Source organism: Camelina sativa, chromosome 3 (genome assembly GCF_000633955.1).
Source record: "Camelina sativa cultivar DH55 chromosome 3, Cs, whole genome shotgun sequence".
In the NCBI taxonomy this organism is placed as follows: domain Eukaryota; kingdom Viridiplantae; phylum Streptophyta; class Magnoliopsida; order Brassicales; family Brassicaceae; genus Camelina; species Camelina sativa.
The window spans coordinates 18,805,098-18,818,857 of NC_025687.1; the positions used below are offsets into that span (position 1 = coordinate 18,805,098).

At 38.6% G+C, this 13,760-nt stretch overlaps 4 protein-coding genes across 9 annotated transcripts in view; 3 read left to right on the forward strand and 1 right to left on the reverse strand.

Moving 5' to 3' along the window:
• LOC104777509 (glutathione S-transferase T3-like) overlaps positions 1-2,313 on the forward strand; it is a 9,283-nt gene extending 6,970 nt beyond the window's left edge. For all 4 annotated transcript variants that reach the window (XM_010501781.2, XM_019243837.1, XM_019243838.1 and 1 more), the window contains one exon: positions 6-2,313. In XM_010501781.2, coding sequence (XP_010500083.1) covers positions 6-98 — 93 coding nt within the window. In that variant the 3' untranslated portion in view covers positions 99-2,313. The remainder of the gene's footprint in view (positions 1-5) is intronic.
• LOC104777507 lies at positions 820-5,993 on the forward strand. 2 transcript variants are annotated; one of them, XM_019243835.1, is made up of 3 exons: positions 820-1,636; positions 3,117-3,169; positions 5,669-5,993. In XM_019243835.1, exons 1-3 carry the CDS (start codon positions 907-909, stop codon positions 5,909-5,911), a joined length of 1,026 nt encoding a protein of 341 aa, XP_019099380.1. In that variant the 5' UTR covers positions 820-906; the 3' UTR covers positions 5,912-5,993. The 2 variants fall into 2 exon arrangements, with proteins under 2 accessions (XP_019099380.1, XP_010500080.1); XM_010501778.1 differs by lacking the exons at positions 3,117-3,169; positions 5,669-5,993 and adding an exon at positions 1,763-2,337.
• LOC104777510 (transmembrane protein 50A) lies at positions 7,034-9,038 on the forward strand. Its single transcript, XM_010501782.1, has 4 exons — positions 7,034-7,294; positions 7,382-7,469; positions 8,169-8,321; positions 8,788-9,038. The coding sequence occupies exons 1-4, from the start codon at positions 7,162-7,164 to the stop codon at positions 8,819-8,821; spliced, it is 408 nt and encodes a 135-aa protein (XP_010500084.1). The 5' UTR covers positions 7,034-7,161; the 3' UTR covers positions 8,822-9,038.
• On the reverse strand, positions 9,816-13,129 carry LOC104777512. Of its 2 annotated transcripts, none has more exons than XM_010501786.2 (5): positions 12,134-13,129; positions 11,266-12,014; positions 11,096-11,185; positions 10,290-11,006; positions 9,816-10,188 (listed from the first exon to the last, which is right to left on the reverse strand). In XM_010501786.2, exons 1-5 carry the CDS (start codon positions 12,240-12,242, stop codon positions 10,117-10,119), a joined length of 1,737 nt encoding a protein of 578 aa, XP_010500088.1. In that variant the 5' UTR covers positions 12,243-13,129; the 3' UTR covers positions 9,816-10,116. The 2 variants fall into 2 exon arrangements, with proteins under 2 accessions (XP_010500088.1, XP_010500087.1); XM_010501785.2 differs by having other exon boundaries at positions 10,290-11,012; positions 12,134-13,128.

Genomic DNA, 13,760 nt, shown 5'->3' on the forward strand with positions numbered 1-13,760 from the left:
ATAAAATGCTTGACCGTCTTCTAGCTAAAACGGAGCCGCTTACAGAAATGGAATTAGCTTTAAAGAATAAGCTAATTAGTGACATGTTGTCAAGTTAGTTTGAGTTTATGTTAATGTTCATCTGCTTGTATGTTGTTTCTTTCATTTCTGTTTTATGTTATGAGTTGTTTGTCTATTTTATGCTATGAGTTGCTACTGGTTTTTATGTTTGAATTTAACATGTTTGGTTTATAATGATGATCAGTTGGTCATTTCTGTTTGAATTTAACTTGTTTGGTTTATAATGATGATCAGTTGAATTTAACTTGTTTGGTTTATAATGATGATCAGTTGTACAAACAAGTTTGGTTTTTGTATTGTGAAAAACCGTTTTGTTGTTTGGATGATGTTGGTGTATTGGCACTATAACAGGTACATGCATTTGGAACATTTGAAAGAGACCGTGAGGGGTACATGCATTTGGGACAGTAGAAGACAAGAAGAAAAAAGAGAAGAAGACAAGGCGAAGAACAAAGCCAGCCACAAGTTTTGTGAGTTGGACAGTAGGTCACGGATGTTGAAGGAGTAGACAGGAGGAGAACAAAGCCAGCCACATGTTATTGTTACTCTTCTGCACATGGTCACGGATGTATGTACTATATCTACTTTGTATTATAGACACCACAAATTTTGCAAGCAATGTAAACCACAAATATTTTTAGTTTGTATTACCACAATCGATTCTCCTCTATATAAGTCTTCCAAAGAGTTTATCAATATGCATTCTCATCTCATTGTCTTTTTTTACAATCTCTTTTTCAGCCACAAAAATATCACGATACAATATTTCCCCAAAGCATCTTTTTCCCCTTTCTTTATCCACAAAAAAACTTTCAAAATATATATTCTTCTCCTTTCTTTGGTGAAATGGCATCTTCTTCTAATAATATTGAAGAAAGGATGGATGAATACTTTGATCAAGCATTTGATAATTATTTTGATAAAGAATTCGAGAATCGTTTCAATCAAGCATTCAGTGATCAACAAGAAGCAACCATGGAGAAGCCAAAACGATCCTACATTGAAAGAGACCGTGAAGATGGTCACAGACGCTTATGGGACGATTATTTCAGTGACGATGCAACATATCCTCCTCGCTTCTTTCGTCGCCGTTTTAGAATGAACAAATCCTTGTTCTTGCGTATCGTTGAACGACTCTCTGCTGAAGTTCCATACTTTCGACAACGACAAGATGCTACTGGAAGGTTCGGTCTCTCTGCACTACAAAAATCTACAGCAGCAATTCGTATGATGGCATATGGTTGTGCAGCTGATGCAGTTGACGAATACCTCCAGCTTGCTGAAAGCACTGCGATGTTATGCTTGGAACAGTTCGTTGAAGGAGTCATTAATTTATTTGGAGATGAGTACCTCCGAAGACCCACAGTAGAAGATCTTCAACGACTACTCGCTATTGGAGAGTGGCGCGGATTTCCCGGAATGATAGACAGCATAGATTGTATGCATTGGGAGTGGAAGAATTGCCCGACCGCATGGAAAGGTCAATACACACGTCGATCTGGAAAGCCAACAATTGTTTTAGAGGCTGTAGCTTCACAAGACCTCTCGATATGGCACGCATTTTTTGGACCTCCAGGTACATTAAATGATATCAATGTTCTCGATCGCTCACCAGTTTTTGATTACATATTACAAGGTATAGCTCCCAAAGTGGAATATTTTGTCAATGGACGAGCCTATCATATGGCTTACTTTCTTACAGATGGTATTTATCCAAATTGGGTTACTTTTATCCAATCAATTCCAATGCCAGCAGATCCGAAAGCATCTTTATTTGCTACATGTCAAGAAGCCACACGTAAAGATGTCGAGCGTGCTTTTGGCGTTTTGCAAGCTCGATTTGCCATAGTCAGAAACCCAACTCTTTTTTTGAATAAGAAAAAAATTGGAAAGATTATGAGAGCATGTATCATACTGCACAATATGATAGTAGAAGACGAACGAGATGAGGCCACTCAGTTTGATAAGGCAACATTCACACAAGCAGATTCAAGCAGAACTCCAGAAGTGGATCTCTCATATTCTACAGAAACGCCTTCAAATGTCACTAACCTAATGAGTAACATAATGAGCAAACGAAAGGACCTTCGTGATCGAAAAATACATCAAAGATTGAAAGCTGATTTGGTTGAGAATATATGGCAAAAATTCAGAACCAATTAAGATTACGATTAATCGTTTTGTAATGTGTTTTAAATATGCTTTTATGTATTGTTTGTTTAAAATCTTATGAAATATATTCATTTTCAAGTTTTTAAATATATTTAAATTATACTATTATAATTTCCAAAATAATAAATTTAAATTAAGGACCATATTTTTAGATACTACAAATGGACCATAAAAATAGAAAGTTTTTTAAGAAGTTTCTTAACTTCACTTTTATTCATTTTTACTCAAAATTAATGTTTTTAGCAACTTTACTTAAATACAACCAATGGAGATGTGTTCGATATTTACTGGGTGAGAAAAAAATTATCTGTTTTGCTTCTTTCTCTTCCTCCTCTCTCTCTCTCTTTCGCGACGCTTTCTCTCTTTCTCAAATCTCTGTATCTACTCTTTCTTATTGAGAATCAGAGTAGAATCAAGCTGCTTTAGCCAGATTCTTACAAACCCTAATCCAATTTCCTAATTCTCCGTTTCTCCCTCAATGTTCTGTTTTGAGGTTAAAAACACATCTTTACTGAGAACTCGAATTGCTCCTTTTCAATCCAACCAAATTTGGTCCAAACCCCTTGATTTGTCTGCTCAGTCCAGTTTCTTGAACGGTTTGTTCTTTATCCTCGTTTTCTGCTTCTATTGGTTGAATTTAGAGTTTTGATTGCTTAGTTTATGTCATTGAGCAAAAGGGTCATTGAGTAATCTCGAGAATTGGTAAAATTAGATTGGATTCAATATGAATTTGAGGGTTTTTGTTTATCAACACCAAATTTTTGTCTTGAATCTCTGTTTATAGTCTATTGCTCCGGTCAGACCACCCCTTGTTATTAGTATTACCAGACTAAATCCTCTTGGTCTCTGCTGTTACAAAGACTTTTTTGTTTTCTTAATCTCAGGATATTGCACCAAAAATCTTTCCAAGCAGAAGCTTTCTTCACAGATTCTTCAGGTGATGATGAGTCTTTGCAGAATGAGAATGTTAATCAAGTCAATGGAAATCCAAATGTTTGATGGAATATGTAAAGTTGATTTGAATGATTGTTTTGAATCTCTGTGCTTTTAGTCATGAATCTCTGTTTTGAATCTCTGTTTTTTGTCAATGAATCTGAGTTTTGCATTTGACAAGTTTTTGATGTGAATATGAGCTCTTCAAAAAGAATTCGTAAGAACCCCTCATATGTTCTACTATTGGAGAAAGTTTTTCTTAATAACTCCATTGGTTTCTAAACATTGACAAATCCAAAATTTAATAGAAAAAAAATTGATTTCATGGGTTCTTAGTAGTTTACCGATAAAGATGGTCTTACATGCTCATGGTTCACAACTTTTTGGATTTATAGTCGATGAACTATCTTTGCATTAGGGAATGCCTTTGTTTCTATTGCTTTAAACTTTGAGAACTCTTGCTTTTTGTACTCGTATATGTGATATGTATATATTTTACACTCTTTCATCATGCATTTGTTATTTATTTTGTTCTCTTAACTCATTGTTTTGCATTGTTTTTAGTCTCTTTTGCATAATATACATGTCTAGGTAGTCTTTGCATTGGTCTTGCATACATCTTGCATATTGGAGTTATTTCAGGTGTTTAGGAGATGTCCAGATTGTTGGAACTGAATGGAGGTTGAGACATGCGGCTTGACCAAGCATGCTCGGAATGAACGTCATGTGACTCGACCGACATCCAACTTGGACGCGCTCCCAGGAAGAAGCACCAGCATCCCACTCAATCCATCATGCCTGGAATGGATGTCATCAACACTCCCGGAACCGTCGTTCGAGCCAACACCATTTTCGTTTGAGTCGTCGTTCGAGTCGCCGTTCGAGCCACCGGTCGAGAGATTCAGCTTTTGACGTCTTTATCAAAGTTGTAGAGAATTGAGTCATCTTTCCAATTCCATTTATTTCAAGCCAATCAGAGGTGTGGTTAAAGAGTTATCACCGTTTTAGTGGATACATATACACCCAGCTCGAGTCGCACCACCTCCACTCGATCCAGCTCGAGTCGCACCACCTCCACTCAACCCAGCTCGAGTCGAACCACCTCCACTCGATCCAGGTCGAGTCGCACCACCTCCACTCGATCCAGCTCGAGTTGCACCACCTCCACTCGACCCACCTCGAGTCGTATGACCTCGACTCGATCCGTTCCACTCGACCGCACCCGAGGGAGAGACGACACGTGACTCGACCACACGTGTTTGGTTTTGCACGCTTCAGGAGATTCCCGAACCGACGCTCTATCTTGTCGTTTTAAGTTTTAGGGTTTTCCATGTTGGACGACTATAAATACGTTTTTTTAAATCTTGGCTGGACATCTTATCTTTTATCTCGTTTTCTTTTTGTTCTTTTCCTAAAGGTTTTACCTAGCCACCATATACGTTCTCAGACTTTTGTAATCCGACAACTTGGAGATTATTGAGTATTTGCATTTGATTTCTTTTACAAGTTGTTCATCTCATTTTTACCTATCTAAGAATGCTTGTTTCAATGTTTTCTGGATTTGTATCTTTGGTGATGATTTCCGGATCCGAGTAATGTGGTAGTTCTTGAGGATGGGATATACTAGGTGGAAGATCTTAGGATGTAGAGTGTTTAAGCTTTGATTTTTATGACTCCCTTCTGAACTAGTGTTATAATTACTAGTTTCTCTCTGATCAATTGGAACTAGGTTCAAGACATTTCCACACCCAAAAGGTGTTTGATGAAATGTCTGACCAACTAGTGCCAGAGACTTACGTTCCTAGCCTAAGAGATTAGTTGTCTAGGATGTTTGTTGACATGAATGAACTTGCTTGTCATGCCTGCTCGACCATGTTTCTCTAGCGAGAGCTAGGTATGGAAGTGGTTGAGTCTGAGTAGCTTTTGCCAAGAGATTGGATTAGCTAAGTTGTGATGTTCATTGTTTAGGGATAGTTTGCTTGTCGTATGTTAAACACTCTGTAGAGTAGGATACTCCACCGACATCAATTACTCCCATCCTTAGGACTCTTACCTTTTTGATTTTTATTGCATCCTGAAACTGTTTCTGATCCTATTATTTAGTTCATGCTAGACTCGTTTTTGTTTTCACTCTTGTTTACTTCTTGTCATGCATTTTCACTTCTAGTTCTGTAATCCATTTCTGTTTTGCATTTTCATCACTCTAGGTTGTTAGACAAAAACTCTTTTTTTGAATCTGGCTTAACTTGTGACTACTTGATTGCATTTTGATTGTTAGCAAAGTTTTCCAACTGGATTGACACCTTAAGTATTACAACTGCATAAGGTTAATTGAACCTACTAGGAGACACAAAAAATCCTAGTATCAATTTGGCTCTGTTGCCATTTGGGATTTACTTTGCTACATTTAAGATTTCAAGTTTTGCAAGATTAAGTTCTGTTACATTTGTGACTCTGAGTACTGACTTGTTTTGGTTGTATACTTGTTTGTTTTGCATCACAGAAACTTGTTGATTGCAACCTTGCATGCACACCAGATCAAGAGGACATCAGAATCTTCTTCCTACTATCGACGACATCAATCAGTTACAAAGACCAAGACAAAATCGTCCTCTCACTGATCATCCCGCACCGGTCGCTATGGAACAACCGAATGGACCAAATCCGAGACCGCGAAACATTGGTGCTGGGGATGCACCAAACACTCATACTCAGCGTGCTGGAATCGTTCCTCCCGCCGTGCTGAACAATAACTTCGAGATCAAAAGTGGTATGATCTCCATGATCCAAGGAAACAAGTTTCACGGTTTACCTATGGAGGATCCACTCGACCACTCGGATGAGTTCGACCGTCTGTGCAGTCTCACCAAGATCAACGGAGTGAGTGAGGATGGTTTCAAGTTGCGACTCTTTCCATTCTCCCTGGGAGATAAAGCTCACCAATGGGAGAAAAACCTCCCCAAGGGATCCATCAACACTTGGGATGACTGCAAGAAGGCATTCTTGGCAAAGTTCTTTTCCAATACCAGAACTGCACGTCTCAGGAATGACATCTCTAGTTTTACACAGAAGAGCTCAGAATCATTCTGTGAGGCCTGGGAGCGTTTCAAGGGTTACCAGAGCCAGTGTCCTCACCATGGGTTGAGCAACGAGTCACTGCTGAACACTCTATACCGTGGTGTAATTCAAAAAATCCGCATGCTGCTTGACACTGCCTCTACCGGAAATTTCCTGAACAAAGAAGTGGATGAGGGATGGCAACTCGTTGAGAATCTCGTCCAGCCTGACGGCAACTACAATGAAGATTATGACCGTACAGTTAGAGGTGACACCAATTTTGCGGAGAAGTACAAGAAAGACCTCAAGAACGTCAATGAGAAGCTAGACCGTATCTTGCTAAGTCAGCAGAGGAGCGTCCACTACGTATCTGAGGATGACCCTTTCCAAATTCCAGATGGGGAAGGGGAGCAGTCCAAATCGATTTCGAGTTTTAGAACCCTAAAACCCTAAAAGCAATTTTTCTTCTCAAACTTCAAATTCTGATAGTTGTCGTCTGAATAGTTGCGGTTATAGTTGATTGTATGGTGTGTTCGTTGCAATAATCAACTGAGAGATGAGGTATGAAACCGTTGTTAATTTCAATTGTAATGTATGGGGTTTTAGGTTTCAATCCGAAATCGATTTGGGTGAAAAAGAAGAGAGCAACAGTATCTTTAGTTCTATCTAATTGACCACGTAAGGTTATATTTTAATTTTAGTTAATATATTTGTCTTTAGAAGTAACAGTTGTTACGTTGTAAATATGGATTAGAGGAAGGTTTTTAAATATAACGAAAATTAAGCGAGATTTTTTTTGGGAAATTTAATAAACAGATTAATTAAACGGCAAACAAAAAATTAGATGCCATATTTTTTGTGTTTTTTCCCCTTAAAATTTTGACTTGGACGGAGGTAGATCCTGTTGGTAGAGAGAGCACTAACGACGATCATCGAGCGATGGATTTGGCTGAACTATGGGCTATTTTCGGACCCGGGTTCTCCGGCGCAGTCTTCGGAACCGGGTGGTGGTTTTGGGTTGACGCCGTCGTGTGCAGTTCCATTCAAGTTCCCTTCGTCCATTACCTTCCCGGTAAAAATTTACATCCATCGAACTAATTCTCCCGTGAATTTTAGGGTCTTTAGAAAATCTGATTTGGGGGTTTCGCTTTCTTCGCAGGCATATTCGCATCTCTCGGAGCTTTGATGTTCAATTGCGTCAGAAAAGAAGACATTGATTACTCTCCTTATGACGAAGGCGAGTGGAGGTTCGTTTTCTATTCTTCCTTGATTTTTAAAAATTCACAGTTCTTTAACCAATACATGACTTGACAACTGTGGAAACGATAACATAGGTTAAGTTTTTAGCTGAGATTTGCGGCTGATGTAGCTTGAGAAGCAGTTCTTGGCTTTATGATTGAAGCTATGGCTTTACATAGCGTGTATGTCGTAGCATTTGTTTTTCTCTAGCTGCTTACGTTGGCTTCACTCACTGGTCCGGTTATTAAATCAAGATAAGACTTAAGAGCTTGTTTACTAAGAGTTTATTATCTGTATCCCTGTGCAAACTAGAAGATACTTGAGATATCTTGTGTGCTTATAACACTCAGTCAAGTTTTCACGGATATTTTCGGCTTGTTTCAACCATTTTCGATCTCTGTTTTTATTTATTTGGATTCTTCTTGGCTACAGATTGAAGCTATGGCTTTTGATAGCATATGTCGTAGCATTTGTTTCTCTAGCTGCTTGTGTTGGCTTTCTGATTCAGTTTTTAAATCAAGATAAGACTTGAGAGCTTGGTTAACTCGTGTTTCTAATCTGTACTCCTGTGGAAACTATAAGATAGTTGAGATATCTTGTGTGTATATATAACCCTCGTATCTGAAAAGTCAAGTTTTAGCTGAGGCTTGCGGTTATTTTCAACCATTTGTGATTTGTTTTTTATGTATATGGATTCTTGGCTACAGATTGAAGCTATGGCTTTTCATAGCGTATGTCGTAGCGTTTGTTTCCTTAGCTGCATCTGTTGGCTTGCTGATTCAAGATTCGGTCGTCAAGACTGGGCCTTCGACTTGGACTGGTGTGGCTGGTGTTTTTCAATGCGTGTTTGTATTGATAAGGTAAAGGCATTCTATACTTTTATGTTTCTCTAATGCTTTCGACTAGTTGTGCATATCTTAAAGCACTACCAAACGCTGAGAAGAATTATAGAAAATCCATACAAACTTGTATTAAAGGAGCATTAGATTTAGTGATTCATACCATCTTATTGGGACAATCCATAATTTAAGTAATAGGCTGCCTTTTTTTATTGCATCTGAGGCAAACTAGCTTGTGGGAATCATCTTTCATAATCAGAGTAGATTTCGACTGAGAACAATAAATTTAAAATAAAATTATTGGTTCATTTGCATTGAGATTAGTTTATAATAGCTAGAGATAGCACAAGATTTTATGGCACAGTCAAACCTGGAAAATGAGATTTGTATTTGCAATGAGACAGCAATGCATACTAACCTTTTTGTTTTCTTGTACTGCAAATCTTATCTGTATATCCTTGGTCACTGACCACAATTCATTTGACAGTGGGCTAATGTATTGGACGTCACATTCAGAGTAAGTAGACGCACAGGCCCATACTTCATCTCCGACTCAAATACATTCTGTGACAACATAAGTTCCTATCTTTTTCTCACTCTGTAAATTCCTGTGTCTTGTCTGGTCAGCTTGACCTTGTTCTAGATTCCTCTGTTGCATCAGTGTGTTTGTGTTAAACTTTGTTGCTGTTATTGAATATCCACCTTTAGTACAAGAATATAAGTTGAACTCCAAATCAATCAATTGAGTGTTACAACATTTCTAACCATATTCTTTGGTTGGTTTATCTGGATAAGAAACACAAAATCATGTGATCGGTAAGAATAAAATGGTAAAATTTGATAGATACGAGAGAACATGCTAGAAAGGATAGAGAGATGTTAGAAAAGAAGACCAGAGACCAATCTTCTTGAAGATTCAATGTCGAATCTTCTTCCAACGGGGAGTCTTGAAGCAAAACATCGAATGCGTGATGGGTGTATTTTTTAAGTATTTTTTTTTGGTTTACTCAAATTTGTTGCGTCTTAAGCAAGGAGGTTACCAGTCTTGGGTCCGTAGATGTCTGAAGCTGGGTCAACGAGGGTTCGCGTGTAAGAGCTGTTGATGTTGGTCTTCTTTGATTTGTCTCAGGTCGATTCGCAAGGTTCTCCTTTGCTCCTAGTTTGAATCGCCCTCCATGGGTTCTGGTTTGTTGTGGTGGTTGTGGTTTCTTTGTGATGGTATGAATTCTGTTTTCGTTCCTGCCGGTTTGATGATTGCTTTACTACGGTGTGCTCTCCTAGTGCTTCCGGTCTTCTGGGTATTCTCCGGCGCTAACAGGTTCTTTGGAAAAGCTTAGTGGAATTCGCTCAGTTTCAGTTAGACAGTTTTTGATCTTTGATCCTTCTCTCATTCCCTTGACTTTTGTTTATGTTCTTCTACTCTTTCTAGTTTCCGGAGGTATGTTTCCTGCCAGATTAAGCTTCCCTTGTTTGGACTTAGTTTAGGTGAAATAAAACCAGATGACAAAAAAAAAAAAAAAAAAAAGCTTTGTGTTTGATTTATCGAATGATTTGTGTTGATAAAAAACCATTTGGGATAGAGCAGTACACTCATATGGCAACTCAAGCCTCATCAGCTTATTTGCACTATTTGCAAACCATCAAAACAAACAAACAAAAACCCTCCCTGCCTTTCTCCTCTTCCATACTAGTAGCTAAGCTTTTCTCAAGAACAAAAAGACCAACAGAAGAAGAATATATAAAAAAAAAAAAAATTAGAAACTATCTTCCAAAAACCAGTACTTTCTTCAGTTTAGTAAAGTTGGGTTCAGGAGTTTTAAGCTACATCCTCTCTTGCCTCTTGTATCATGGGCAGTCTCTGCGGAAGTGACGGCCTTAGCTTATTGTACTGTTTGAACAAAAGAAAGAACATAAACAATTATTCCTCTTTTAGGTTCCAATATTCTGAGAGAGACAGCGGGATTGTTTAGTCTTGTTAAGTGTTTTTACCCGTTCAACGAAGGCTTCTATCTCCTCCTTTGTGAGTGCAACTTCGCCACTGTTTTCATCCCAGCCGAGCGATCTAAGGAACTCTGCTTCTTTCTCATCTGGAGTGTCTGCTGCTTCAAAGCCACTCGTATGAGAGGCTACCTGGACTCTTTCAGTCACTTCGAGGCCACTTGCTGCCTGTGGACTTGAAGGGTCACTAGCTACAAGATCCTTTGAGCTGTTGACTTTTCCCTCAACAGAAGAAGAAATGCTGGTTGAAGAGTTAACAGGATCAGTGGAGATGCTTGTTGATACAGTTTTCTGCTTCAGAGCACTGTAAAATGCACTTCTGCTCTGAGTTTGAGCAGCAGAAGATTTCTTTTCAATAGTTTGGCCAGATATCATGGAGAAGGCACTAGCTCCCTTGAGCTCCTTCGGGCTGTTTGTACTTCTGACAGGAGCAGATTGTGTTGGTTGGGCATTGGACATCAGCTGGCTAGAGGCGGCTCGACTGTTTGTATTAGCACTAGGACTTCCAGATTCTTTAACAGCACTGACACCGTTTTCCCTAGCTGGTTTGAGAACCAACAGCTTCTTCTCAGATTTGATTTGACCACTGGGATTAGACTGTAAATTCCCAAGTAGAACAGAGGGCTGTTGTTGGGCATTTCTTAAAGGAGCAAGACAAGTTTCACCAGCTCGAATCACTTGCTTTGTCTTGGATTTATCAGAAGAACTCAGACTCTGACAAATCAAATATAACAGATATCCGATTATAGCACTAAAATAATTGAGGAATAATAAGACTGACTAAGGTAAGTACTTACCGAGCATTTTGGTGCTGAAGGCACAACCGGTATCAATTGCCTTGACTGCTTGATTGCCAAGTCCTCGAGTATTTGTGTCTTCACAGATCCCTGAAATCAATGGTTATAATCTTAGACAACCAGAGAGGCAAGTGTACAATAAAGTTACACAAAGATGATGCAAATCATACCTGGGGAGGGGTGTGAGTTCTTGCTGGAACTTGCACCAATGCTTCAGCCATGTTAAGACCACTCGGTCCAGATAAAGCTCCCGTGCTAACAGCATTAGCTTTTGGCGACGTTAATGACCCAGCACAAGCCTTTTCAATGACATTGGGAACCTCTGCCAGAGCCGACGTCCAACCTTCCCCACCAATCAAAGCTGAGTTACCAACTGGCAAGTTTTGAACAGCTGAACTTAAACCAGGAGATGAGACTCGTACAACATCTTGCCCACCTTGCTTCTCCTCAGCACCAAGCGAAGGAAAATCCTTATCAAACCCAGCTCTCTGAAAGCTATTCCCAATGCTAGATCCAGAACGTATTCCATTACCATTGTAACTATTACTACTGCCACCATTTTTCAAACCCACAGTTAATCCTCGAGATAAGTGATCGCCCTGTTTCCTTGTCACCATTGAATGTGATCGTCTCAATGGATCCGGATCCCTACCAGTCAGGATAGTTCTAATAGGGATAGCAGTGTCAAGGTCCCAAGGATCTACATAGCTTACCCTATCCTTCTCCCTGCTGCGGTCCTTATCCCTTTGACTCCTATTAAAGTTGAAACTACTATATGCATGCTTTGCAGACCCATTACTAGAGCCTCTCCTTGAATTAGTAGAAGAAGATCGATCCAGAAAAGGAGAATGAATTGAATCAACGTCACTTTTGCTCCTAGAATTCCTATTCCTGATATTATGTTGTAAAGATGCAGAATCTACACAAAACAAAAACAAGATACGAAGAAAACAGTTAAAATCACGTGATAGCGACTAAGGAGGCTAGGATCAACAAGGGAAACCAAAATATAACAAACTATTAATGACAGGAACCTACCTGAATGAGAAGAAGATGATACAAGGAGGTGGTTTGAACTCCCACCACCAGAAGCATGCCCTGAACTTCTCAACCATTCCGGAGCTAAAGACTGTTCACCTTTGTCCATTAGAAAAGCTGTACCTCATCAGATAAAAGAGAGAACATACACTTCCTCTGACCTTCACCCCTCAACTAGAATAGAGAAAGCTCCTCTTACAAAATTCAGCAAAGTCCTAACGTATCCTAGCTTTCTCTAGCATCTAAAAAAATCCTACCACGGCAAAGGGCAGGAGAGGAATCCAAAATCCAATCCCTAGGCTCCTTAAAAACTCTAATGCACAAATCCAAATAGCTTGTTTCTCCAAGATGACAACACCTTCTACACTTCCATTAGAAGACAATTTAGCTACAAACTAGGGAACACCAAGGGACAAACCCCACAGAGCTCTGTCCAAATGCCACAAGCCACAATTCAAGTGATGAAACCCTAACACCTAGGCTTACAATCTCAAAATCTAATCACCAGTGCCAATATTAATCAGCCCAAAATCTCTACCTAGGGTTCAACAAAACCATCAAACTCCGCGCTCAAACCAACATCAGAAAAAATTTCCCCAAAAACCAGAAACGACGACGAGGGCACAAAAAACCCCCCACAAGGGTATGTAAGGACGAGATAGATAAAGATACAGAACACACCAAAACCCTAACCTAGAAAGAGATTGTTCGCCTCGTAGATTCAATCGCTCAATCGAAAGAAATGGCCTTTTTTTTTTTTTGTTTGATAACCCACAACGAGAGAAGACGCCAAGCTTCCTAAAGCGCGATAGAAGAAGGATGGATTAAGATGGAAACTTGCAGAGAAAATATTCCGAATCAGAAAGGAAAATGATGAAATTAGGGTTTTTGCGAGTGGTCGAAGAAGGGAGGCGAGAAAAAAAAATTGTAAAATTGGTTCTTCTGTTCTGTGTGTGTAAAAATTTTGGGAACGAAACGTATGAAGTAACAGAAGAGCCTTTTTTTCCTCTCCTTAGAACACAATAATCAAAAACAAAAAAAACAAAAAAACATTTTAATTTTCACTTTATTTTACATATTAGAATCTGTTTTTATTTGTTTAATCTAATTTGAATATTTTAAAATTTCGGTACGTGAGGTGTACAAGTTAGGCCCAACAAATGATCCTAGATGGGCCTATAAACCTTTTTTCTTTGTATTTGTTCACTCAACGTGTTTCTTTATTTATATAAAATCTGTGTAGAGTGAGGATGAGTTCTTACAATTTTAATGTAAGTAACGAATTCTATGATTTAATTTTAGCGAAAATTAGAAACAAAGGATTTTTTTTCCAAACATTTGGCCATATACCCTTTTTCTTAAAATTGTTAATTGTGACAAAAATACCCCTGCTAATAGATCTAGTGAAATTTTTAGGAGTTTAAACACAAAAACAAATAGTAAACTCATGTTAGTATACAATTGTGCAAATTTTTTTTTTTAAAAAAAATGTTTTGAGTGTCAAAAATCAGTTTATAAATTGATGATTTCTGGTCTAAATTGTTCAGAAAAGACTTTCTACGATTTTTCAAGTTCTGAAACATTTAGATTATTTATTCTACAGTTTGTACATGTTCTACGAAATTTA